At 50.3% G+C, this 26999-nt stretch overlaps 1 protein-coding gene across 1 annotated transcript in view; it reads right to left on the bottom strand.

The window, feature by feature from the left end:
* GRIK4 (glutamate ionotropic receptor kainate type subunit 4) overlaps nt 1-26999 on the bottom strand; it is a 179556-nt gene that overhangs the window by 33984 nt on the left and 118573 nt on the right. The window contains exons 5-10 of the mRNA XM_027699240.1: nt 23203-23239; nt 22088-22266; nt 19019-19072; nt 7501-7662; nt 2072-2224; nt 1084-1188 (exon numbers count right to left, since the gene is read on the bottom strand). Of these exons, the coding sequence (XP_027555041.1) occupies nt 1084-1188; nt 2072-2224; nt 7501-7662; nt 19019-19072; nt 22088-22266; nt 23203-23239 (690 nt within the window). The remainder of the gene's footprint in view (nt 1-1083; nt 1189-2071; nt 2225-7500; nt 7663-19018; nt 19073-22087; nt 22267-23202; nt 23240-26999) is intronic.

The raw sequence follows: 26999 nt of genomic DNA, 5'->3' as shown, positions 1-26999 counted from the left end.
TGTGACCCCACCTTAACCTTGGCTCAAGGCAGGAAATATCCCTAGGACAGAAAGAGGGTGACAAGGAGAGAAAGGACCAACACTGGGAGGAAGCCAGGAGCACTGAGACAGAAAGCAAATGAGAGTCTGAGCTAAGTAAACCTGTCACAGGGGAACCATAAACCGAGGGGTGAAGGATCTTGAACTTCCCCCCACATGCCAAGCAGGGGAGAGATGGTGGGGAGCTCCTGATATGGCGTTGCCCCCTTTGCTTTCCCTCACAGAAGTTGTTTGGAAAGGTTCAGAGTACCCCCTTTTTTTTTTCCCCATTTCATGGGAAATTCTCCTGTTTTTCCAAACAATTTTGAGCAAACGTATCCATGAGCTTAAGGACAAAAGGGCCACGAGGGCGAGCTCGTACCTGGAACAGACTCCACGGCCTGAATCACCTCCTGCACATGGAGGTTGCTGTGACAGGACAGAGATTGGCTCTGACATCGCCACCTCGGGGGCCTGATGCACGAAGACACATCTAAATTATCCCAGACGTGCTCCTGACCAAGTGGAACCTGCTGTGTTTGGCAGCCCAGGCTCGGCGAGAGCCGCTGTGATCCACACCATGATCCATGCTCTGATCCATGCTCTGATCCACACCCTGATCCATACCCTGATCCACGGCCTGATCCACGCCCTGATCCACGCTGTGATCCATGCCCTGATCCATGCCCTGATCCACACTGTGATCCATGCCCTGATCCACACTGTGATCCATGCCCTGATCCATGCCCTGATCCACACTGTGATCCACACCCTGATCCATGCCCTGATCCACACTGTGATCCATGCCCTGATCCATACCATGATCCACGCCCTGATCCATACTGTGATCCATGCCCTGATCCATACCATGATCCACACTGTGATCCATACCCTGATCCACACTGTGATCCATACCCTGATCCATGTCCTGACCCACGCGGTGCTGAGCACCTCTCCTTGCAGAGGGGGGGTCTACAACCCCCCTGGGTCCCCACAGCAGCACCCTGAGCCCCCACCTCACCGGGGGACACAGAGATGACCCCTGGGCACTGTGTCTGCTCTTACCTGCCGGAACCCACCCCGGCTGTGCTGCAGGATTTTCAGGGCGTAGTTGGACCGTTGGCCTTTGCTGTTGAATTCGATGTGGCCGGTGAGACCTTCCAATTCTACCTGTCCAAGAGAGACTGAGTTACAGCGCCCAGCGAGGTGGCTCATCCCACCACCCTCCCAGTGCAGCCCTTGTGTCCCCACCCTGCTTGTTCTCAGAGCCTGGAGGGGAACAGAAGCAGGAGAACAAAGTGCAGGGCTCCCCAAGTTTCTTTGCTTTGGACTAAACCACCTCCACAGCCCCTCATCAGCTCCCCCCATCCCAAGGCTAAGCCACTGGGGCTCCAAGGACCAGAGCTAAGGGAAGCTGAAGGATTTTGTTGGCTCTGACTAAAGGTGAGATTTAAAACAGATTCACACACATGGACTGAAGTGGTACAAGGCTCAAACTTTCCCTTGGGGGGAAAAGAAGTCTCTTGAAATTTCCTTGTCTCAGTTGCCCCCCAAACAGACTCAGAAACCTGCTCCTTCTGCACGGTCATGGAATCATATTGGCCAATCCCAGGATGAAATTTCAGAGTGTCCTCTTGCCAGAACTAGGCTTGTTTGGTTCCAGCAACCACACTTTCGATTCAAATGAGCCCAAACCCCTCCACAGGGGAGCTCACATCTTGTTACTGAGCTCTAAGCAACTGTACAGCATGATCTTATATCGACTCAAGTTCACTGAAAACAGGGCTCAAACCACTTAGAAACATTCATACTCTAGCAAAAAAAAAAAAAAAAATCCATTGAATTCCAGTTTTTCTGCAGCAAAGCCTGAAAAATGGGGAGTTTCATGTCGTTCCAAGGCCAGGGACAAACCAGCCTTTAGATCTGCTCCCTTTTCACTCCCAGTGCTGCCTTCAAACAGCACAACCTGTGCCAGCAGCAGCACAGCTCTTGCTGCTGGCAGTGGGGAGCACCAGCCCTGCCACAGCAGTGCACACTCCAGCCCCCCTCTCACCATTCTCAGGTAGTTCATGAGGCTGGTGCCGTGCTGCCAGATCTGGGCAGAGCCGCAGGACAGGGGCTTCACCCCGATCTCCTGGCTGCGGTTGAGCTCCTGCACGGCCGTCACCACGGCGTACACGGCGTCAAAGAGCAGGGCAGAGGAGAGCTGTGGGGAAAAGGGGACAAAAACTCAGGCAGGAAGACAAAAACCCAGCCCCCCACTGCTCCCTGCAGCAAGCAGGACAGTGCCCTATTCACAACCTCTTTTTGCTTCCTCATTCTTCAGAATTTCTTCTACCGTTGTCATCTTTCCATCTCTCTCTGCCTCTGCCCCTTCCCATCCTTTTCCACCTCAGTTTCCTAAAGTAAATCACTTCTTCTAGTCAAGGGATGTTGGTGACTCTGATCAATCTGCTGGCCAGAGGGAATGCTCCTGAGAGCAGGTTTGTGGAGTCCCTAAAATGGGCAGCTGTGCAGAACAGAGACCCTGTGCCTGCACTCACAGAAGGCAAGATGACTGTGCTGCTTCAGCCATTATTGGGCACCAGTGTGTCCTTCATTGACAGGCAGATTCACACAAGGTGAGGTTTTGCCAGATCTGCTTCTCAAGCAGCCAAATCCTGCTTTTCAGACCCCACAGGGACCATCCAGTGCTGTGCTACACCCCCAGTTCCCTGCTGTGATGGCTCTGCTGAAGGGATGTCCAGAGTCACACAGCTCTTCTCCTCCTCTTGGCTTTGTTTGCCTTTCATCAGGTTTCTTTGTCCATCAAGCCTCACAAACCCTGTTTCTTGCCCGAGCACAAGCGTTTCCAGGCCTTTGATCCCGTTAATAATCAGCCATTTCCCCTCTCGTGTTCACTGGTGCGACTGAGATTTCACTTTTAATTACTGTCACCTCCTGGCTCTGCTGGAATTAAGCCGTTGCACCTCATTACTACCAAGGCTACATTTTCCTCATGGATACTTCCAGGAGCATCCTCTTCCCATCCTGGCTCCTGGCAACGGGCTCAGTCTCCAGCCTGGGGCTCCTTTCCCTGCCTTACCCTGGCTGTGGAATCTGCATCCTCTCCTCCTCCCAAAGCCTGGCTGGGTTTGTTCAGTGCTGCCATGGCCCTGCAGGGACAATCTCTCCCAGTTCAATCATCCCAACAAACCTTTGGCTTCCCCTGCATTACTAATTTGAACAGAGCAAGGCAGAGTTCACCCTGCTTGATCTTCCTCACATCAGTGGTGAGACCTCATTGACCACGGTGGGCTGGGATCAGACACTTGACAAGCAGCACAAAAACCTTTAAACCCACAAGGCAGCAGTTAAAAGGCAGGATTCCAGCCTCATGCCAGCAAAACCCCAATCACCAGCTCTGACAGCACTGGTGACCTCTCACTTCTCCAGCCCTGACTCACATTTGCTCTGTCCCATTCCTCCTGCACATCCCAGTTTCATCTGTTTTACACAAATCCCATCCAGGTTTCTCCAGGGAGCCCTGGGCAGCTTGACTGGCCCCTGCCAGTCTTGCAGCTCACCTGTCTCCCATGGAACAGGCACACCTTTGGTCATGGAATTTGAGCACACAAGGAATGGGTGGAAGAGTGGGAAGAGAAATTTGGCATTTTATACCACAGGGCCCTTTGGAATGGCAGCAAAAATCTCTCCTGCACTTCTTCCCTCCTGTTTGGGGGTAAGTCTGCTAAGCTTGATCCAACATTCCCCTCCTGGGAAGCATTTTTCAGAGATCCTTAAAGGAGATCATATATTCTTCTCCCTGCCTTTAGTTTTTCCTAACAGGGCCTCTCCAGCCTGTCCTGTCCTCAGCCCCTGTTCCATGAAGCTCTTTAGCATACACTTAATTTTCACTGTGAACTTAATCCCACTCAGGTCACAGGATGTCACACACAATTAGCAATTACTTCCCTGAATCAGGAACCAGATTAACACCACCAGCTGGACAAATGAAACTGTTATGAGACCAAACACAACCCCTGTGACCCCAGAGCTTCACCATTTCGTGCCAAATCAGAATATTGGCCCAGCATTTTTAATTGTCTCCTGCTGGGTTTCCATTTCCATTTGCCCTCAGCAGTTAATGATCTCTTATTAGCTGGTGAGCAAGAGACTGGCAGATCTCAGTGAGGCATTTGACTTTTTTGGTTGGAATGTTTTGCTCTGAAAAAGTTGTCAGGGTTTCTGGCAGCCCCCTTATAATTTCAAGGAATTTAGAGACTGGGGAGGGCATGGTGATACATAGGATCAAGTCCTTGTGGTAGGGAATAGGAATCCCTCCCATTCCTCTTTTCTTTCTCAAATTAAAGTCACAGCTTTCCTTGGGAGCTCTCCCATTTGCCTCTCAGCTCACCCCAGTGTTTTCTTGTTTCTCATCTCTTTCTGACATTATTCACTTGGTAACTCAGGTATAACAGATCATATTCAACACAGCAAGGAAATTTGGGATGCAGCTGTGTGGAGGAAAGCCATTCCCAATTACAGGGTGTTGGGAGTGCAGCAGCATTTCTGGATTCTTTGTCCCCCTGGATTTTGGAGGCAGGCAAGTGTCTCCTGCAGCCCAGAAAGCCAAAATGAGGACGGGGTCAGCTGAGAACATCCCCTCCCCTTCCCTGCAGCCTCACCTGAGTCAGTGCTGAGGTACCTGAAGCTGCTGGATTTTGCACTGGAAAAGATGCAAAGCAGCCACACATTTTGGAGGGCACAGCCTTCAGCAGGGGAGTGGAGAGAGACCTGGAGGCAGCACCTTTGGAACTCCCTCCAGGCAGATCCAGTGAGGGGGATCTGCCACTGCCTTCCTGTTACTTCACCTCAACTTTCTCCAGGTCACCTATAAAATCTCTCACTCCTTTCATGTCCTCATTTTAACCCACAGCTTTCTCACCCTGTCTCAAACAGCCAATTTGTCTGCTAACAAATGGATTCTGCTCCTTGCTTGCACCGTCTGATTTGTGCAGATCCCTGCTGGTTTTGTGCCATCCCTGCCATGCCAGAGCTCCCTGGCAGGGTCAGCAGATCCACGGGGCTCTGGGGACTTCCCTCAACCCCCGAAGCCAAATTCTTTGACAATGCAAGTTGCTGATGAAAATTGCCACTTGCTGGGCGTCTCGTCAGGGCAGGGCTCCAGGGAAGGGGAGATGAGGTCCCTGCTCCACCCCCAGCTGCACAAGGAGAGGCTGTACCCAAAAACTAGGGGGGTGTTGAAGAGTCCAGCTGGGACACAAAGCCCTGGGAACAACTCACCAACTAGAAAGGATCAAAAAAAAAAGGTCAGCAGCTGGACTTTCCAACCCGTGTCTCCAGGACAGTGAACCCCACCAGATGCCCTGAGCCTGAGCTCCAGCTCCTTGCTGGCAGCAACACATCCTCCTCCCAACAGCAGACCTGCCCCTCTGAAAACTAACAGCAGTCAAGCAGAATAATCCACTTCAAAAAAAAAAAAAACACATGTAAAAAAACATGTAAAAAACATGTAAAAAACCAAGTTTTAAAAACATGTTTTTTAAAAAAAACGTGTAAAGGCCATGTTTAAAGGCAAGCTGCTCTCCAGGGAAATACTGAACAGGTTTGGCTACTTTGGGTTGTGCCATGTGGTTTGGTTTTTTTTTTCCCCTTTTCTTCCTCAAACATTAGCATCTGTATCTTTGCCCTCAAAACTTCACACGGAGGATTAAAGCCGTTAAAACCCTGTGAAACAGACTTTACAATCTGGATTTTATTCAATGGCATAAACACTTAATTACAAACATCTGTTTTAGCCTAAATTCTAATTACCAAATCTAGCCATCTGTAATTTGAATGATTTTCTCTGATTTCCTTTCTTTGCAATGTGATTAATGAGAATGGCATTAGAGCAGGCAGCTCCCTCCTCCTTTGTCAGATGCTTCCTCAGCTCTAGAAGAAAGCCCTGGGATTTTGCAGCTCGCAGGAAACCTCCCTCCTGTCACTTCCAGCTGTTGAGCTTCCTTTTCCCTCTTTAGGACGAGCTATTCCAGGAGACAACTCCTTCCCAGGACTACAAGGGGAAGTTCTAACACAGAGAACTGCCAGATTTCCGACAGCAGAGACAATCCCTGGCGGAATTTTCCTCACAGACAAAGGCAAGGAAACACATGCCCTGCCTGGGAATATTTCAGCTCTGCTCTGTAACTTCCCCATCCAGGGCAAATCCCTTTTTCATCACCTGGGACACGGCATTTTGAAGAATTCCAGGCATAATCCTGCATCCTTCCACCTGCAGGTTTTGCTGGTTGCTCAAGACAACACAGGGTAATGTGAATTTTAATTTCCCCATCACACCTGCTACACTCCCGTTCCTACTGACTTCTGCTTGTAACTATTAGAGGGAAATTTGTTTTTAATGCCTCTGAACTGTTATCCAAATATGAAGTTTCCTGGTAGCAATCCCATGGAGATTCAGCAGTGCAGGCAGCAAGTGACTGGAGCAGGGAGGAGGGAGAGCAGGATGGTCCCAGGCACATCCAACAGGCAGAAATAATAATAATAAGGGCAGCAAGCTCCTAATTTTGCTTGTTAAGGATCACTTGGTGGTGACAATAAGGTTTTCAGAGCTCCCTCAGCTCCTCAAGGGGACTCTGAGCTCATTAAAAAAGAAGCAAGAGGGTTCCACTGATGGTATTTTCTCTCTGTCCTCTCCCCCAGCTCCAGTCACAGCACCCCTGATGTGGCAAATGTGCTTTGCAAACCTTCCCAGTCTGGGAGAATCCCTGGGGAAGATTTCAGCCCTGATCTGCACATTCATCAGGGAGATGTTGGAGCGTGGAACACAACCCAGCCTTTTGGCATCTGCCTGAGCCCAGCCCTTCCTGTGCCATCTGCATTCCCAGCCCCTCTGCCACGAGCCATTGTTGCTGGAGGTAAAACACACAGGGACAAACTTCACAAGGGAAACACTAAATCAGAGCTGCATCATCCCCTGCACTCCCAGAAAACACAGTTCAAACTAAGATTAGCCTTGAATTTAGAGCTGTGCACCAGTCCAAGCACAGAGAACCCCTCGAGAGCTCTGCTCCCCAAGTCCCTCTGGGCAGCCTCTGATTTTCAGGATCACTTTAGTATTCTCCAAATCAAATCCTCCTCTGCAAATCACAGCTTGATACCCAAATTCCTCTCCTACCCACTTAGCTAAAATGCTCTGTCTGGCTCATCCTTCCCATTCCTCTCCCCACAAAAGCCAGTCCAAGGTGCAGCAGTACAGCTGCAGCCTGAGCTCCTTAGCACAGGGTTTACTTGGATTAAATAATTATTTAATAAATTTAATAATTAAAAAATGCACCCTTTGAGACCAGAGCTTCTACCTCTGCACTGCCAGGCTCTGCTCAGGACCATCCTGAAGTTTCTCTCCCAAGGTTTTCCTGTTGGTTTGTAGCTGTTTCCAGCCCAGGGAGGCTGTGGGTGATGGGAATGAATTTTACTTACTGCTGGCCCAGTGAATGGAGCGTGATCACAGTTCTCCTGCCAGGACTGGTTGAGGCTCTGGACAAACTCTTGGAAGAAGGCATGAGACTGGTTGAAAATGGAAAATCCCAGGATGTTGACTCTGTCATCCAACAGGCTGTCCAGGCGCTGGAGGGAGAACTCCTAAAGCAGCACAAAGCAGAAAATGGGATTAGAGGAGAAAACAGGCACTGAAAGCTTCCAAACCAGTCCACCCTTGGAGGGAAGATGGGACTGTGGAGTTACATGTGGAACCCCCTTTCCACACTGGGGATGAAACCCCCCCACTCGTTGGCGAGGAAGGTCTGGGTGCTAAACAGGATTTGTGCTGCCCCTCTCAGGCTTGTAATGAAGATGTCAGCCCAGTCCAGGGTTATATTGGCCAAATTCCACCAAAAAAAACCTACCCAAACCCTGCAAAAAAGGTTATGGAAAGTTTCCATTCCCCAGCTGTGGTTTCTGCCAACCACACCTGAATGTGGTGTTCCTTCTGCAGTTTATAAACCACCCCTTCTGGCAGGAGTTCCCTGTGACTCCGGGGTCACAGCCCAGGCAGGGAGGTGGATGATGTATTTGAGATGAAGCCACTAACCTGCTCCAACAGCCCAGAGAAGGTCAGCTCTGCTGTGGGAGGTCCAGAGCACACAGAGATTTATATTTCCCAAGTGCTGCCCTCTCTCCAAGACACTCCCAAAAACAGATCCCTGCTCTGTTCTCTATGAAAACACTGCTGTGCCTGAGAGCCCCAGGCAGTGGGAGGACACCAGCAATGGTTCTCCCTCCAAACTCAGGGCAGGAGGGATCCCCAGGCCACCAAGGCCACCTCTTTTCTTTATTCTGCTGAATTTTCCCTGAACTGGGCCCCAGCCTGGGTGACAAACATCATCTGCTGAGTGAAGCTGCTCCACCACCACGACCAATTTGATGACACCAAGTTTAAACTGTTAAGTTAAACCAGTTCCTTCCCACGGGAGAGGAGGAACCCAACCCTGACCTACCTCATCCTAACAACCCCTGCACTGGCACCAGGTACCAGGAGGAGATGCCACTCCTAGGACACCCTGTGGAGGGTGGGAAGGTGCTTCAACTGCGGGGTTTTGGAATTGGGAGTATCCTCTCACAACTCTAAAAAGTAAAGTGGTACAATGCATAAAAATGACTGCATGTTATAAAAATGACAGCGAAAAGGGAAAGCCCTCCTTTGCTGCTCACATCAAGGGAGGCAGCTACACAACAGATTCCTGGAGAAGGGTCCAACCCTTCTTGTCCTATTAGCAGGAAATAATGGCACCTTCCTCACTAATTTCTCTTTTGCTAATTGCTAAAATGGAGCAGGGAGGTGGGAGTAATAATAGTTTCAGGAACTGCTGGATGCCCATTCTCCTCCATCACTGGCACGGACGGCTCTGGGCTCTGTGGAGTATGAGATTTGCAGCAAGCCAACCCATTTTTTATCTTTGCTGCCTTCCCAGGCACGCAGGAGCAGCGTCTGTAAATCTCCAAAACATGGAGTTACAAGACTATTCCAGCCCAGGCAAACTCCCCCGGGAATGTGATCAGACACAGGATTAAGTGCGTTTTGGACACAACCGCATTAGCGTTGGGTAACATGAAATTGCCTGTGAACTATTGATTCATTTGAATGATATTATCCTGCTGCCTCCCTGACAGGTTATCCATTTACCCACGGCATCCTGTCAGCCCGTGCAACGAGGGCAGGTGGCTAATGAGGAGCTGGGCCCGAGGAGATCCTGGATGCAAACGGAGCAGCAGGAGATGTGCCGAGCCCCCGTAAAAACACCATCTCCCTGCAGCCAGAGCTGGGAGGCAAATTGTGCAGGGCACGAGGCAGACAGCTGCCTGACTGCCCTCCTGGCTTGGTTGTACACAGAAGGAAAATGGGATGTTTTGTACCAGAACAACTACGCAGTCCAAGGTTTCATTCTCAAGCCAGACCGCCCCAGCCTCCCTCACTGCATGTATCCATTGTGCCTTTTCTCCCCTGAAAACATCCCCAAGCTTTTGAGGCTGCAGGTTTGTTGTGCTCTGCTCCTTAAATTAGCAACTAATGGGCGAGGGAATGGTCTTGCTTCACACAGGGAACCCGAAGCAGGGGTGAGATTTGCTGTGAGGTTTGCTCCAGCCACGCAGCTGAACCCACAGTTCCGACTCCTCCGAGCACCAGGGTCAGTCCTGGCCCCTCGCCCAGCTCACGGCACAGTTTTTGGAGGGATCCCCACCTGCATCAGCCCAGTTTCCTTGGGGAAGCTCCCTGGGGCTGGAAGCAGCTGCCAGGGCTCCCTGCCTGCAGAGCAGCCACAGCCAGACCCCGACACACTCCCCCCAGAGACACCAATTTGCTCCGGTTCAAATGTCAGCAGCAGCTTTTCCCAGCTCTCATTAGCAGTGCCTGGTTCGGTCTTTTCCTACAGCCAGGAAAAGCTACTCCCCATCCACATCCATCTTTTTCCAGGCTGCAGAAAACCCCCCTTCTGTGGCTGCCATGTCCATAAAGCACCACCTCTGTGAGACAGGGGGGTGGCATGGCCTGCACCCCACCCTTTCCCCCCACTGCCCCCTGCCCCTTCCCTCTGCTCCAGCTCCAATCTCTGGCCTCTAAACGGTTTTTTTTCCACCAGATATTCACAAAACCACTCTGCAGACCCAGGTCAGGGGGAAATGAGCCGTGAGCTGCCTATGCAATGAGATGGAGATAAACCACCCTTGGGGGACACACTTCATTTGCAGTGGGATAAGAGAGATTTGGTAAGGTCAGCCCTTGCAAGGAGGGCAAAAGGGTGAGAGCATCCAGCTACTCAGCTCAGCTTCTGTCCCCGTCTGGGTTTGGTTTTTTTTTTTCCCTTTTTACACACTCATTCACCACGCTTGACATTTCCAAACCCACGTTTTGCAAACACAAACTCATTTGCCATTCAGGGCCTGCAGCTCTCAGCTGATTTCCCATGGCAAGAGGCAAACACAGGCAGGACAAGGGGTGGAAAACCCCAATCTCAGGGGTATTTTCAGATGGAGATCCAAAGATTTCTCACTGAGACAGAGTAAAACTGACTTTTGCCTAAGCTCCCACCTTGCCTCAGCTGCTGGACAGAGCTGAGGGACCTAATTCCTGCACAAAACACTTTCACAGCTGCCTTTCTCTCCTCATATAGTTACTCTTCCCTATCCTGGCTGGTGCTTTTGCAGGCTAGAAGATAACTTTCCAGTGCAATAAGAGCAAGGAGCCATTAGGAAAATAACTCACATTCTGTTTAAAAGAGGACTCCAAGGCTCCTCCACCTGTGCAAATACAGCTTTGTAACCACAGGCTTTCAGGCAGGTGGACACGAGAGGATGTGAATCAAAGAGATGGGTTCAAATAGCATCTCCCTTATTATCTCTGTGCCATTACCAAGGATTTTCCCCCCCCTCTCCCTACACTGCAGCAACTGCAATAGTTGACCAACACTTTGCCCTCCACCTCAGTCCAACCTGAGGCGCAGAGAAGACCACCAGGAGTGATCCCAAGGTGAATTTCTGGGAGACACAAATCCTGAATTCTTCCCCCTCTTTTCACTCTTTTTTTAAAACACCCACCAGAAGTCAACGTTCTGCTTCAAGAGGCATCAGGAAAAACAGCCCCAGAGGGTCAGCAGCCAAAATTAATGAACTTTTACAGGTGAAAAATCCCCAGGCTTTGCTCAAATCACAGCAAATTCGGCAGCAGCACCAGGCAATTACAGTGTAGGTTTTCTGACTTTTATACTACAGGGCTGCAACCTCTAAATATGTGCTGTTAAATAACAACACTTAGCAATTCTATGGCACTCTATATTTTCCAAGTGCTAGGCACACATTAGCTAATTGAATACAAAGGGCTTCCCTGGGAGACGAGGCTGGAGGAGTTATTAGAGGGTGAAGTCACTCCTGTGCTTCAGGAAGCACTCGACCTGCACTCTCACTTCACAGCAGGAGACAAAACCTCTGGAGTGACCCCAACATCTGGGAGAACCTGGCTAATAAAAGCTACACAGCCAAGCCAGGGGCCTCAGCACCCTCCCAGGGGACAATTTCTTCCCAATATCTGATCTAAATCTACCCTCCTTCAGCTCAAAGCCATTCCCCCTTGTCCTGTCACTCCAAGCCCTGGTAAAAATCCCCTCTCCAGCCTTCTTGCAGGTCACCTTTAGGCACTGGAAGGTGCTATAGCTCACCCCAAAGCCTTCTCTTCTCCAGGCAGAACATCCCAAAACAGACACAGGTTGACAACAAGCCTTACAATGCCAGGAATCAAAGCCAGCATTTGTGTATGAGCACATCATTAATGAAGCATCCTCCCAAATGCACACCTCAGTGACCCCCTCCCAGGCTACAGGACACCCCACAAACGTGAGGAGACACCAAAGGGACACTTCAGTGTCTGTCCTGAGATTGCCTGGCAGCTTTTAGGCAGGAGCCAAACCTCCAGCCAGTGCAAAGTCAGCACAGCTCTGGTGACTTCACTGCTGCCATCCCTGGGTGCCAGTGTGCACCCCTATTCACCATTTTAGGGTTAACCAGAGGGGAGAAATTATCCCAGCTCGGGATTTTTGGGCAAACAGACTCCAAAGAGTCTCTCCCCAGGTCTTCCCTCACCATTGGTCCCGCTGCTTCCCAAGCCTGGGAAGAGGCTGGAGGCTTTGGTGTGGAAAAGGCCAGTCAGGCAGGGGACTATCAGTGTCATAAGAGCCTGCCTGGTGAGTAGGATGTGTTTGAGAGTGTGGAGCTGCCTCCCCTGCTCTTCTCACTCCAGCGAGTGGCTCCTGGTAATTGCTCCCCCCGCAGTGCCCAGTTTGCTCTTCAGCACTCTCTGCATCAGCTATTGAGCTCCTTCCAGCTGTATTGATCGAGCTGGTGATATTGCTCTGCATCCCATTTGTGTGAGCACAGCCTCGCTCCCCGGCTCGATCCTTATCACATTTTTAATAACCCGGATCACCCGGGAAGCAGGGAGACAGTGAGCACTCCCTGTCAGGGCCTCAGTTCATTTTCGGTGCCACCAAGACCTTCCCACGCCCTGCTTGTCCTCACCCCATCCCAAACCCCCGGGAGGAACAGGATTTGCTTGATTCAACCCACACTATCAAGATGTTTGTCTCCCTCCCTCCTCTCTCTCCTGCTCGTACACCCATGTTTATCTCCCTCTCCTAATCACTGCAAGGACTTTATTGGATTTTTGGATCTGCTGATCAACAGCCTCCAAAGCACCCTCAGACACTGTCATAGCCCAGTGCTCAGCAGGGGAAGTTCACTGCTGTAAACTCAGCAAGCTGCACTGACCTCAGTCCTGGCCGAGGATCCGGCCCCTCTGACAGCACCAAAGGCTGATTTACACCAGGCACAGCCTTGCTGTGGGCCCAGGACACACTGTACTGTTCCCTCTTTGTGGGCTGTAAAGGAGAACACTGGGCCAAGGCTTCCATTTCCCTATTAAACCCTCGCTCTGGCAAAACTTCCCTGTTGAGAGTATTTCGTGCTTAGAAAAGCTCTCACCCTCCAAACACAGACTTCAGTGTCCATCCTGAGATTGCCTTGCAGCTTTTAGGCAGGAACCAAACCTCCAGCCAGTGCAAAGTCAGCACAGCTCTGGTGACTTCACTGCTGACATCCCTGGGTGCCAGTGTGCACCACTATTGACCATTTTAGGGTTAACCAGAGGAGAGAAATTATCCCAGCTCGGGATTTTTGGGCAAACAGACTCCAGGGAGTCTCTCCCCAGGTCATGGAAGGCAGAACCAGCACACTTAGCCCAGAAAGGGCAGAAGGTACCATCCTGGTCCTATTTGTGTTCAAAGAACAGGTGGATGTGGCGCCTGAGGACAGGATTTAGGGATGAACTCAGTGGTTGTGCTGGGCTGAGGGTTGGAATTGATGATCCTAAAATCCCAGGCTGGTTTGGGTCAAGAGGGAACTTAAAGATCATCTTGTTCCAACCTCCTGCCATGGGCAGGGACACCTTCCACTAGCCCAGGTTGCTCAGAGCCCCCTCCAACCTTGGTCTTTCCCAACCTTAACAATTCCACGATTCTATTTAAACTGAACACTCTGCAGCTACTCCAGGTTTTCACAGCTCAGGTACAAACATGCTGAGTCCAGGGCAAGACTCACTGACAGAGAGGGGAGCAGGAGGACTGTTCTTCCTCCAGGGACACCCAAAAAATGGCTAAAACACGGACTCCTCACAAGAAGCTTGAAAATACTTAAGGCTCCTGTGTCACAGAATAATTAAGGCTGGAAAAGACCTCCAAGATCTTCATGTCCAAGTGCCACTGTGGTCCCCTACAGTGCCCTTACACTGCTGGAGATCATTGACAACAGCAAGAGCACAAAAAGGAAGATAAATATGCAAATAAACAAAGGACACACAACACAAACAACTTTCCCAGGGGACTGGGGGTACCTCCCACCCTTCTCCATCACTCCCAGCTCCTTACACCACTGGGACACTGACCCTGCAATGGTCCCACTGACCAATTCCTCCCCCAGGATCACCAAACCTCCTCTGTTGGACGTGCAGAAAACCCCAGCCTTTGCCTCTCTGGATCCTGTTGCCCTCAGAGCTGAGCTGCCAAGTCTGTTAATCATTCCAAAGCTCCAGCAACACATTTATTTATTTACTCAAGTGGACAATATTATGTTAAGTGCTTTATGGCTTTCTTGAAAGGCTCGATTTATTTATAAACTATTGACAGAGTCAATAAGTTCATAATGGGCCACATGTAAAAATCAATTCCCGTGGAAGCAAAAAAGGAAAAAAAAAAGTCATCACAGCAACAAATTGTGGCCTTTTGAGGAGGTAAGTGGATGTGGTAGAACCACTCAAGGCAATGTTACTTGGTCATTTATGTAGTAAAAAGGAAAACTGTGAGCTAAGGGACAATTTAGGGGAACATACACACACAAATATATATATATATATGTATATATATATATATATAAAATTTGATTGCTCTTACAAAGTTGACACATCACAAAAGCATCAATGCACCATGTAAGGATGGGTCCTTAACCTTCTCATGCAAGGAGAGCTATTAAATTTTGGAGGCTGTTCTTCAAACGATGGCACTTTAGGAAAATACATCCTTAGTGAAAGCACTTGTCTGCAACTTCTCTGCGGGGAGCCCGAGGTTTGGAGAGCAGCAAACCCTCAGGGGGGAAAAAAGAGGTCAAGTGCTGATGTTGGGACCTGAAAAAACAGAGCTCTTGGAAAATGAGGGGTAGGAAACCTGAAAGGCAAACAGGGCAAGACAGCCTGAGGGCACAGGGAAAGAGGGAGGTTTGCTCTCATCTCAGAGGGTCTGGGGGGTACCTGAGGGAATGATTTACTGGAAATCAAGCACAGGGTGGACTCTGAACAGCACAAAAAGACTGGGACAAGGTGAGGCAGGACAGGCAGAGAAAGCCAGGGAGGTGCAGTTATTCTTTGTTGAAATGCTCCTGTTCTCGTGCTAACCAGGGTGAGGAGAAATGGCTTTGGCAGCCTTGCAAAAACCTGATTTGTTTGCCCTGCTACCACATGCCACTGAAAACATGAACCATAAATCCAGGGCGTGACAGGGGCTCTACAGAACGGTTTGTATCATCTGCTGGGGAACAGGAAGGCTGGCTGGGCTGCAAGGGAAGATTTGTCAAAGAATAACAAGAGGAGTCTGCCTTCCTCACCTGGGTGAGGAGGAGTGAGGGTGCCCAGAGCTGGTGAAGCAAGGCCAGACACCACTGGGGCTCAGGGTGCAGAACCAGACACAGAAAACCAAGGTTATTTCACCAAAAAAGAGATGATTTCACAAAGCACTAAAAACCTGAGCTCCACAGCCCTGGTCAGACACTAATCTGTAGTTCACTGCCCCCTCTGCTTTAGTTGGCATCACTCCCTGCTTCCAAGGGATGTCACTGTGATGACAAGCTGCCACTGAGACGTGTGACATTGGCTGGGGGATCTGGACACTCCTTTCCCCTCCAGTTCCAACGAGGCACCCAGAGCGACAACTCAGCTCTGAAACCCTCATCCTGTATGAAGACCTCTTTATAAATCACTAAACAAAGAAGAAATAGGACGCAAACAAAAAAGAAAAGCCCCCAACTGATTTATCTGGTCTCTGGGAATTGAGCACAGCAGCTGTTTTATCAGCAACAGCACCTGCACACAATATTGTCAGGGAAAAAACTGCATCCTGTGAATCGCCTGCCTGACTTAAGGCACTAGTAAAACTCCTCTACACCTTCCTTCTGACAGTAATAATTTTAATTGTTTCCATTATTTCCATCTAATCTCCTTGATAAATGTTTTGAAATTTAAACCCAGCCTGAGGTCCATATGTTATTAAAAAAAAATAAGTGCAAACAGAGAGGGGAGAAGAAAAAAAAAGAAAAAAAGACAAACCCAACAAGCTGCACGGAATTAACAAGCTGAAAGAATTAATTGTAGCATGGGATTTTGGAGGCATCAAACACCCCTCCTTCTCTGTGCTGCTGATTTCAGGGATTTCCAATGCTGGAAGGAAGGTTTTCTTCAATGCACAGCAGGCCATTTGCAATGGTTTATTTAGGCACTATTATTATTATTATTATTATTGTTATTATTATTATTAATAAGCACACCATTACCCCTTACATGGCCATAAGCTCTGTGGATCCCCAGCCAACCTGTGCCCTGCCAGGGAACAGGGAAGGGACAATGAGGAGCTCTGAGCCCAGCTCAGCACCTCCTCAGGAAATTCCCTCCCAGAAGGGCAATTCCCAGAGCAAGAGGGTTCCTGGCTGTGTGGAGACACCAGGAAAACACTTGGATCAGGTGGATATTTTCTGCCAGGGGGTGGAGAACAAGAGGGGGCTCAGCTGCCACGGGGACCCCGTGCAGAGATGATGGATGCGGGGAAGCAAAATGCACCAGACCTGCTCTGCTTCTCTGAGTTTCATTAGGAACTCCTGGAAAATTTGTTGAGCTTCTGCTGCTGACAAAAAGGGTCCCCTGAGCTGGCTGAGGGAGCCTGATAATGAATTTGCACGCAGCAAATTAGCCTGTGGATATTTTTCCATCGGGCTGCTCGCCTCGGCTCCCATGGAAATGCGTCGGGGGCCCAGGAATTCCTCCCCGTTTGCTCCTGCCATCGGGCTGGGAGAGCACTGCTGCCACTATCTGCAGCCATCAGGCTGGAGCAGAGGGGCCATCATCCCAAAATCTGTCCCCTGTGCCCCGGTGCAGTGGGAGCCACAACAACTCCCCTCCATCTAAAGCTCCGCAGAGAGCGGAGCTGAGACACCGCGAGCTGTCGGCTGGGATGTGCTTATTAAATAAAATTAATGCTAAAAGACAGAAACAGAATTCCCCTCTACTGCTGCAGGGCAGGTGTTTAATTCAGCATTTTATCCTATTTTCTCCTCTTTTTTTTTCTTTTTGCCTGAAATATTTTTCCCATCTCCGAGCAGCTCAGTGCTACACAGACTGTCTTTTCCCCTTTCTGATGGTTCTCCCCCCATTTAAAGCCATCTTTTTGTTGCTCCCCTTGACAGCAGTTCACTATGATTTTATCTTTTCTGTTAGGCAGCGATTGCAAAACCTCAGAGGGTTCATTAGGATCTTGATAATCCCTCCAGATTTATGAGTCTAAATTGCTCACTCCCATCTCCAATCCCCATTTAAATATTACTAATTTCCTTAAACATCTCTTCCATCTGCCCAGGTTTTGTCTGATGTCACCTTTCTGCAATGGTCCCTGCCAAAAATCCAGTTAGTTCTGCTAAGGACTGGTCTTTTGGACAAAGTGGTAAAATAACCTGGGTAAACACATTAATATCTTGTGAGAGTGAATGGCAACAGAGCTCATTTCTTTCTCACCTGCCAGAACTGAGTTACACGAGATGAATGGGTTTCAAAGACAAATTTCACCTCAAGCAAATGCTTAAATCACACCCCTGCTCACAACTCGTGTGGGGGTGGAGGTGGGGAGCTTAATTTTAATAGTTATTTCTGTTGTCTGTGAACAGACTCCGCTGTGCTGGTGATGAGCAAACAGAAACCCCTCGCTGTGTGCACAGTCCGTGGCACTCTGACTGCCAGGGGAGGGCAAGGGGAAGAAGAAAAAGTTGGTGGGACCATTTACAAAAGGAAAACTAGTTCCTGGGAGTGGGAAATGACTGGAACGGTTTGGAGCTGAGGCAGGATGTGATGGGGGTGGCACTGTCCCTCACCAACCCTGCCAGCAGCAGCAGCAGCACAGTGACACTGCCTGGGGGGGCAGAAATCACAGCCCCCAGTCTCCATCACTGCCTGGGGGGGCAGAAATCACAGCCCTCAGTCTCCATCACTGCCTGACCTCCTCCAGGTACATCCCTTCCTCCTCCATTCCTGCCCAGTGCTGTTCCATCCCATGGGGGTGAACCGGATCAGTGAAGCTTGTTCTTGCTGGGCTGACGTGGAGAAAGGACCTACAGACCAAACGCTGAGCAGGAACCTGGATCCTCTTTGTTCAGGCAGGAACCTGGTGGCTTTTTTTATATTCTCCCTATCCCCTTTTCCATTCTCTGCCCCAGTTGCTCTCTTGGCTTTCCAACCCCTCCATTTCACTCCTTTCCCCCTCCTCCTCTCCACTCCAGCTCTCCTGCCCACCCGTTTGGCTCCAGCCCTTCCCGTCTGTCTCCCACCCAAACACAAAGCATGATTCAGCTCTCGCCTTTCCTGGCACAGGCACATCCTGGCATAAATATTAATAGAAATTAGAGAATATGACTATCATATGGGGCTGGGAGGCACCTCCACTCAACCCTCCAGCCCATCTCAGGTTTCCATCAGCCCCACACCAGCACTAATAGGCAGGTATGTGGCCTCCTGGTAGCACTTCCCTCACACCACACGGCAACTGCTGCAGCAGGAGAAGTTCCTGTGATGTTTATTTTTGGGTTTCCCCCTGCTGCTGCCTAAGCCCATTACTCCTTGTTTAGCACAGTGCTCTGGGGTTTAACCACACTATCCCCCATTAATGTTATTAGGAGCTATAAAGCCAAACCACCAGGGGCCATGCTGGAGATACACCCACACTGATGGGCTCAGCTTTCCTCTGTCCCACAGAGCAGCTCTCAGAGGCTCAGCAGGAAAGCACAGGGATGTGATGCCCTCTGGATGCTCCTCCCAGGGCAGCCTATGGGGAATGGGGACAGGGGGTGACACTTTTGAATCCTAGGTCAGGAACAACCCATCTGCTGGAGCTTCCCAAGGACCTGCACATCTCACTGCACCACAGTCACAACATCTACAAACCCTGCACCGCATCCATCAGCCTTCACCTCCCAAAGATCAGGACGAGGCTCCCCCTGACTGCTGCTCAGCTTTGCAGGAGGACTCCCCTCCTTGCCTCCTCCCCTCCCTCCCCACCCCAAGCCCGTGGCTCTTCCCACGGGTCAGGGGGATCAGCTCCCATTCCCGGGACTCCGCCCGCGCGCGGGAGGGAAGCCGAGAGCGACGTCTTACCAGATTAGTGAAGATATAGGTGTAATAGGCAGACGCCATCCCCAGCTCAGCTGCCTGTGAAGGAGAGGAAAGGAGATTAAACCAGAGCCTGACAACCTTCAATCTCCACTCCAGCAAGGCACAGCCCGGGCCACGTTTGCTTTTTCATCCTTATCGCTCCGCGCCAGCGCCGCCGCCTTCCCACGGCAGGGACGGCTGGGACACGGCAACACGGCCTGACCCGTGGGATTAAAGGCTGGGGAAGCAATTCTGCAGCAGGGCTGAGCCTACCTGAGGTACCCTCTCAGCACAGGGGCAGAGAGAAATGACCCAACACTGCCCGAGCTGCAGCTCCAGACCCCTGGGATATTCCCTGCTCCCTCCACGGCTGGAATTCAGGGATTTCTGCACGTGGCTCCATCCTGTGGGTGCGCCCAGCCAAGGACAAGATGCCCATTGGAAGCAAAGCTTTTGAACACCCAGCAGACCCTAATGCTCCACACAGACCATGGAAAGGTGAAGAGGGTCCTGAAGCCCCAGAACACCCTAAATTTCTCCACAACACCTTGGGATGAGGAGTTCCATGGTGTGTTTGGAGGGAAAAAAGGGTTTGCTGAGGTTTTCTGCTTTGTCTATGGAAGCTGCTTTGCTCCTGTTCACCTACCAACATATTTGGGAACATAATGAGGGAAAACAGCAGTTGAGAGCTCCAGGCTTGTCTCTTCCACCGCAAAAACAGATGCAGAGAACAAGGCAGGAAAAGCTCTTTTGGGATTACAGGAAAAGGAAAGTCAAGCCACTGGGGTTTTCCCATTTGGGGCTCCAGCCCCACAAATTAATAAGCATTAATGGAACCCAGTAACTCAGCCTGTTCTCCAGAATTTAGACAGGCTTTTGATGCCCACAGAAATAGAAGAAAAGAGGGTAAAAATATATAGGGATGCAGAGAGGACACAGATGTTTCCATGGGGATGATCTCTTCTAGAGATCAGAGACCAGATCACTGAAGTCCTTTTCCACAATTCTCACTAAACAAGTGAGTTAGTTGTGGGAACAGATGCTCAGGAAAGTGAGGCATTAATCTGCAGGTCCTCCTGGAAGCCTGTGTTTCGCTGCCAAGCACAGCTGGTCCCAAATCATGCTTCAAGACCTTGGCAAAGAGGTTTTCCCATCACTCCAAACCACATAAAGGAGCAGGAGACAAAGAGGGAAGGGCCAAAGGCAGCACCTCATGATTTTACTCCCTTTCAAACTCCCCCAGACGCTGAAGGATGGTGACAAGAGAAAGTGAGTGAAAGAAAGGTACCAAGAAGGGATGGCTCAGATTGCACCTCTCCCTGCTCCTGCCCGTCCTTCACCTGTTCCTGTGCAAATCTGAGGCCACCACCACTGCTGGTGGCTCAGGTCTGGCTGTGCCCAGCCCTTTGGCTGCACATTGTCACCCTGTCCCTGGCACAGGTGGCAAAACAAACACAGCAAAGTCACAGGATGAAAAGGGCACCCTGGCTCCGGAGGAGGCTCCCGACAGCTGCCTCGTTTTCAAACCCCCCGCTGTAAAACCTGGCACCAGCTTCCCTCCCTGTCCCCTTGCCAGGGCCAGTGCTGATGTCAGCTCTCCCTCTGACCCACTTTGAAGTCATTGTGGCTGATTTCAAGGGCAGAGAATCAAAGGGAGCAGCAGAGCAGCTCCCGGGAGCGTCGCTCCCATGGCGCTGGCGGGCGGGAGCTGGGACAGGCTGGGAATCCAGGGAGCAGCCACGTGTCTCCAGCCCACATGTGGAGGGCAAGAGATGAGAAACTGTAATTTCTCTCCCTGTGGCGGGCCAGGACTGGTCTCCCAAGACAGAGCTGACATTTCCAAACCAACAGTGCCCTTTTCTTGCTGCTGGCGACCTGTGAGAGGGACGAGGCTGTACCTGCTTGCTCAACACCCACCTCACCCCATATCTGCTTCCACCTCTGTAAGGAAAGGACTTCCCAGCCTCCCAAGGTGCAGAAAGTTGCCAGATCACAAGCTCATTATTTATTACCTTCCACTCCTACAATCCTCTGGCTGGGAAGGCTGGATTAGTTTTTACAGGAAAAAAAAATCGTGGGAATCACTGACATCTTTATCAGTTGTGGCAGAAGGAGCTGGGCAGGGAGACTGTGTGTGCCTGGAGGGAGCTGCTGTGTGCCTGTGGGAAGTCACTATAGCAACAGAGGAGGGGGACAGCCCTCAGCAGCCAGGCAGTAACAGGGACCTGAGCGGGGGGAAAAAGGGAGAAAAAAAAAAAAAAACACACCAAAAAAAATCCCTGCGCAGAGAGACCCAAAAAAAATCCCCCAAACTGTCTATTTAAAAATAAAAAATGACATGCAGCGGAACAAAAAAATCTTTGGGGAGGTGGGGAATAATAAAAACATCCCTTCTGGCTGTCATCAAGGATAAATCTGACACAGTCAAGGCCTCTGGATGACTAATTCCGTGCTAAAGCAGCCAGGACACTGCATGGAATGGCTGCTCCCACAGCCAAGGGGATCCCACGGCTTGGATCCTGCCTCCATTCAGGAATGTGCTTCTTGTACCTCCCAGGATGCGGGAAATTCTACCCAACTTTAGACTCCATCTGGAGCCACTGCTCAGTTTTGAGGCAGACTATCAAAACAAGCTCTAAAAACTGCAGCGAGAGACCATTTAAAAATAAACACGATTAAAATAAAATCTCGGTTAATAAGACAATAACAAAAAAAAAAAAAAGGCAGGAAAAAGTTAGAAACGTAATGGGAGGGGAGAAAAATGAGACACCAGTGCACTGATGGACTAATTTTAGAGGGCTGAGCTGTTTGATGGCAACAGGAGCCACCAGCACACACCCCTTGGAGAAGGCAAACACATCAGCTCAGAGCAATTAAAGCATCACTTCCCCAGACAAGTGTCCTGGAATTAGAGAGCAAATTATTTTCCCCATAAACTCCATCACAGTGGCAATTCCCCTCTCAGCAGAGCCCGTTTCCAGGGATTTTCCCACTCCATCACCATGCAACACGTGGGACCTGGCTCAGGGGGAGCAGCAGCCCCCAGAGCTGGGACAGGGAAGGGACACTCACCTTCTGCAGGATGGTGTGGGACATGGAAGCGTTGGCATGGACAATGATTGTGGCTGTCTTGTCATCCCTGATCTCCTTCAGGAGAGGGGTGGGATCCCGGCTGTCATCCAGCATCCGCACCGAGAGCGTGTCCTTGGAAATGAGGAACTGCCGGAGCAGCTTCTCCAGGTTTAAAAGGCCTTCAAATAAAAGGGAGAAAAGCCTTTAAACGTTCTGTTTGGCTCAGAAAACTCTTCTCCCATGGCCCACAGCCATTCCCAGTAGGATGCAGTCCTGCAGTTCTGTGTCTGTGCAAAGGAAAGGATTTGGGACTCACTGCTTGGCCCAGCAGGGAATGGGAAATGATGGAACTACTCCAGATGTTCTCCAGGAAAAAGAAACCTCACTGCTTGGTCCAGCAGGGAATGGGAAATGATGGAGTTACACCAGCTGTTCTCCAGGAAACAGTGGCCCTAAAGTCCTCTTGAGGAGAGATAAGATTGTTGATACAAATTTTCTCAGGATCCCAGAGTCCAGAGAAGCTCTTCATCATCTCCCTGTATGTGGGATTGTTCTGGTTACAGGAGGATTATTCCTCCTCCTCAAGCATTTCCAGCTCCCAGACTAAGTGGCCTGCAAGGCACAACTTGTTACACTTGGGAGATCCTGGAGCACTCTGCTGGGAAGCTGCTGTCTTCCAAGGGGATGGAAAGCTCTGCTGAGATCAATGCAAAAATACAACATTAATTCCACATTAAAAGACGGGCTGAATTGGCTGTGACTAAAACTGTGAGTCTGGTCCTAGTGTGGGTCAGAATTACCTGTGGGCTGGGGATTCCCAGAGCAACACAGAAGCCAATATAATAATAACACCAACTAACACATTTGGTGCTTTATGGAGAAATGAGGAGAGTTTTAAAGCAGGACAATGTTTGCAGTCCAGGCTCCGTGGCTGGACAAGGTCTCTGGACATCCACCTTCCACTTCCCCACAGTCCTCCTCCTCCCCACAGTCTGCCCTGCCAGCTGCATCTCTGCCTCTCTGTGCCCCCATTGAGCCCCCTGAGTGCTCAGCACCACCCCGGGGCAGTGTCTGGATGGGACCAGCCATGGGAAAGGGGCATGGAAAAGGGTCACCTTGTCTGCAGGACTGGGCTCTCCCTTCAGGTGCAAGCTGGAGACAAAAAGCATTAGTGAACACCCCCTGGATGAGTCCTGACTTCCCTGGACTTGTTCTCCAACGTGTTTTTGGCACTTCTGTCTGAAATTTCCCCCTGCAGCCGGGTCACTGCAAGGGCTCCTTCCAACCCAGCTGCCTTGAAGTCTAATAAGATGTCAAAGCTCCTGCTGCAGCTTTTCTCAGTCAAGACAGCGTATTTGATAGAGTCTGCCTCTTCCACCCAGCTGCTGAGTTTCATCAAGAAATAACCTCCTGTCAAGTTTGATTGACCAGAGGAACCACCAGATGTAATCATTGGCAAGGCACAGACAGCAGGCACGGCCACACACCCCATCCCTGCAGGAATCCAGAAAGGAGGAGGGAACTGAACTGAAGGAAACCAAAAAGAACAGAACTATGAGCAGCATCACACCCCGGCTGGCAGAGAGGCAAACCCACCCTCCTCAAGTCAGGGCTCTGCTCTCAACCTTCCTCACTTCTGGCTGCACAAAGCCCCTCATTCACCAGCAGGTCAAGGGCCAGGAGAGTGACAAAATCGGATGTGATTAGTGCTAGAGCTCTGCTCCCAAGGACTCCCAGCACTTCACAGAGGTAACAAAGCAGTGCAGCTAAAGGGACACATCCAAGATGAGGAGCCTCTCATTCACAGGGAGAATTTTTCAGCACCTTAAGTTTGCTCTGAGCTCCTCACAATGCTCTTGACTTCTTAGCTTTTCTCTGGGTACAGGTAGGAATTCAGCAAAGGACTGAAAAAACAGCCAGGACTGCTCTGGGTCACACCAGCTTCTTTTTCTCTCTCACTGGCCAGCAAATTCACTCTGCATAAAGGACACATGGAGTAGACCTCACCTGAATCCTTTTTTTGTGAGTGCTAGCCCACTTGAACAGGAAATTATTTTACCTAAGCCCTCCATTTGATCCTTGCAGGTTTATTTCCACCTAATTCCACCCCTGCAAGGGACCAGCCAGGTTGCTGCAAGTAACAAAGCTGAGACTCCCAAGTTTACTGACAGCTCATCCCAGCAATATCTACTACTGTGAAACTCATGAAGGTGTTTTCAAAAGCACATCAAGCACAGAGAGGAGGAAGTGGGACCAGAGGGGAGAAAAAAAAAAAGGAATCATTTGATCTCCTCCTCTGACTGGAGGAAATTATCATTTCCAGCACATCAGATCCTACCTGAAGCCTCATCAAGCTTCCTGCTTGCAGCCCCTCTTGCTGTGCTGAGGGAAGTCTCTATTATCTGAAGAGATTTCCCTTTGTTTGATGAGGACTGGAGATGCTGCTGCTGCCAGACTGGCACTTCAGAGGGATGTGAACACGAGCGAGGGCTCGGAGACTCCTCCTGGCAACTCTGAAGTTGTAAAGTGAGGGCCACGGTGCACAGAGAGGCTGCACCAGGCACCTGCTCTTTGAACAGCTCTGTGGGGATCAGCACTGAGCTGCCAGTGGCCCAAACTGGCCACTGGCAAGTCCTGACCTTGCTTATTTTATTTCATTTTTCCTTATGCAAATCTTTGGAGCTGGCAGGAGCAGCCCACCCCCATGCTCTGGGCACACGAGCAGCTTCCTGGGAAGTAGGGTCCCACATCCCTGTTCATTGCTCACTCCTGTTTATTCCTCTTGCCTGTGAGGTTCTGCTGATGGACACCCAGAGCCCCAGCAGTTCTGTTTGGGATGGCAGTCCCTGACACTGATGGTTGGGAAGAGAATGGAGATTCCCCTCATTCAGCCTCACTCTTACACCCAACACCACTGCTCCAGCCATCCCTGAGCAGCCCAGGATGTGCTCAAGGCCCTTGATCTCAGTGCCCTGGTCTTCTCTTTTCAAGCACTGGCTGTTATTCCCTCCCCTCTCTGACAATCAGAGCTGACAGAGCAGCTCCTATGAAATCCGTGCCCCCCTCAATCTGCCTTTTTTGGGTTAAGGTTTTTGTGGAATCACACCAAACCTTCCACATCAGGACTTCAGAGCAATTCACAAACCGGCAGAGAAACTGAGTCACATAATCTCAACTCTATTCACCAAACTGAGTCACATCATCTCATTCTCTTCACCAAACTCAGTCACTTAACCTCATTCTACCCACCAAACTGAGTCATACAACCTCATTCTATTCACCATGGCTGGCCCAAATTCATTGACTTTGAGGGTCATTTTCTGCTCCTGCCAAGGCAAATTGCACTCAGTCCCCAGAGGAAGGATGTGACTCCTTGCAGTGACAGCACGAGCCCCATCACCCAGAGCTGCACTTAAACCAAAACAGCTACAACTTTTCCCTCCTGGGGCCCAAATAAAAACATCCCTCAAAGCAGCATTTCCTCACTGATGAGCACACAGCTCATATGCTCCCCTCAGTTGCCTCAAGGGAACTTTCCAAAAGCCTGAGACGCCTCGAGTTAGTTGTTTAAGGGCTGTGCTCAGGAGCAGTGCATGTCCTAAGGGAAAATGAGGCTTCCTGCTCCTACATGAAGCTTGATTATGTGCTCTCTTACAGCCAGAGCATTCTGTGCTCCAAGCCCAGCTCACATCAGGTCCTTCCTGAGCACAAAAGAGCAGGATCCACAAAAGGCACCCATCCCACTGCTTCCCAGCGACTGGGAAGGACTCAGGTTCTGCAGCTCATCCTAAATATTGAGTTATCCAGTAGTAAAATAAATTGGATTGCTTCGAGTAAATGCATGTTATTGGTTTTGATCCAGTTAAATTAAGAATCTTATTAATCATATTAATACCAACAGGAGGCACCTGCATGTTTTGGCAGAGAGCTGGGGAGGAGGGCAGGGGTGGACGTGTGCTCTGTGCCTGGCAGCACTGGGGGGACAGGGCTCTGAGCCTCCTGCACGGCAGGTGAGAAAACCTAATTATCTTTTCATTCCCCTTCTGCTTAAGGTTAAGGCAGACAATGAAAAATTCCAGCCCTGGAAGTAAATGTGGGAGAGCATGTGCATGATTTTAATTGCATCATTTTGAGTCGGGTCCTTTCCTGGGGTAAATCTGAGCACGTTTACAGAAGGTAATTTACTGACTTCCATCAGCTCAGTATCTGGGCTCCTCAGGGCACGTGAAGCAAAAAGGAAAGGCAGAGACACTCCTGTTCCTCCTGTCCCCGTGCAGAAGTCACCACAGCCCTGCATTACTGGCACAGCTGGTGGGGTGAGGTTTGCCCAGGGCTGGCTGGGAATGGTGCTGCCTTTCCCTCCCACCTTGGCCCAGTCAGAGACCAGTGTCCCCAGAGCTCTCCCTGGTGCCTTTTCAAAGCCTCTCCTCTTCCAGGCTGGTTTGTGCCATGAACTGCAGTGCTGATGAACAGGGCAATAAGAGCAGAATTGCTGTGGCTGCTCCACAGCATCTCCTCGCTGCCCAGTGGCCTCCACAAGCACAGGACCCACTTTGCTCTCAGCACTGGGATGCAGAGCTGCTCCTGCCACGTCAGGAGCTCTGCAGAGGTGAACATGGTCCTGCTGAGGTGAAAGCTCCACCATCCAGATGCACCATGGCCAGCAGATGTAGGGCTGCAGAGCCCAAGAGGCCGTGCAGTGTATTGTCTATTAATCACATCCCGCTTTTAGGCCACAGGCTGCACGTGGGTTTGGGAAAGACATATTTCAAAAAGCTTTACTTGCCTAAAATAATCTCCAGAAACAAGCCTAAGCCTTTTTTTTTTTTCCTTCTAAATTCAAAACCCCATCTGTGGAAGCAAAACACTCTTCAGATTGTCAAACAGAAGGCAGGCAAGTCTCTTCCCATCC

Source organism: Neopelma chrysocephalum, unplaced genomic scaffold, assembly GCF_003984885.1.
Source record: "Neopelma chrysocephalum unplaced genomic scaffold, ASM398488v2 Primary Assembly neopelma1_138, whole genome shotgun sequence".
NCBI classification, from domain to species: domain Eukaryota; kingdom Metazoa; phylum Chordata; class Aves; order Passeriformes; family Pipridae; genus Neopelma; species Neopelma chrysocephalum.
The sequence above is the reverse complement of the archived record's forward strand: the minus strand, read 5'-3'. Positions and strand labels throughout refer to the sequence as shown.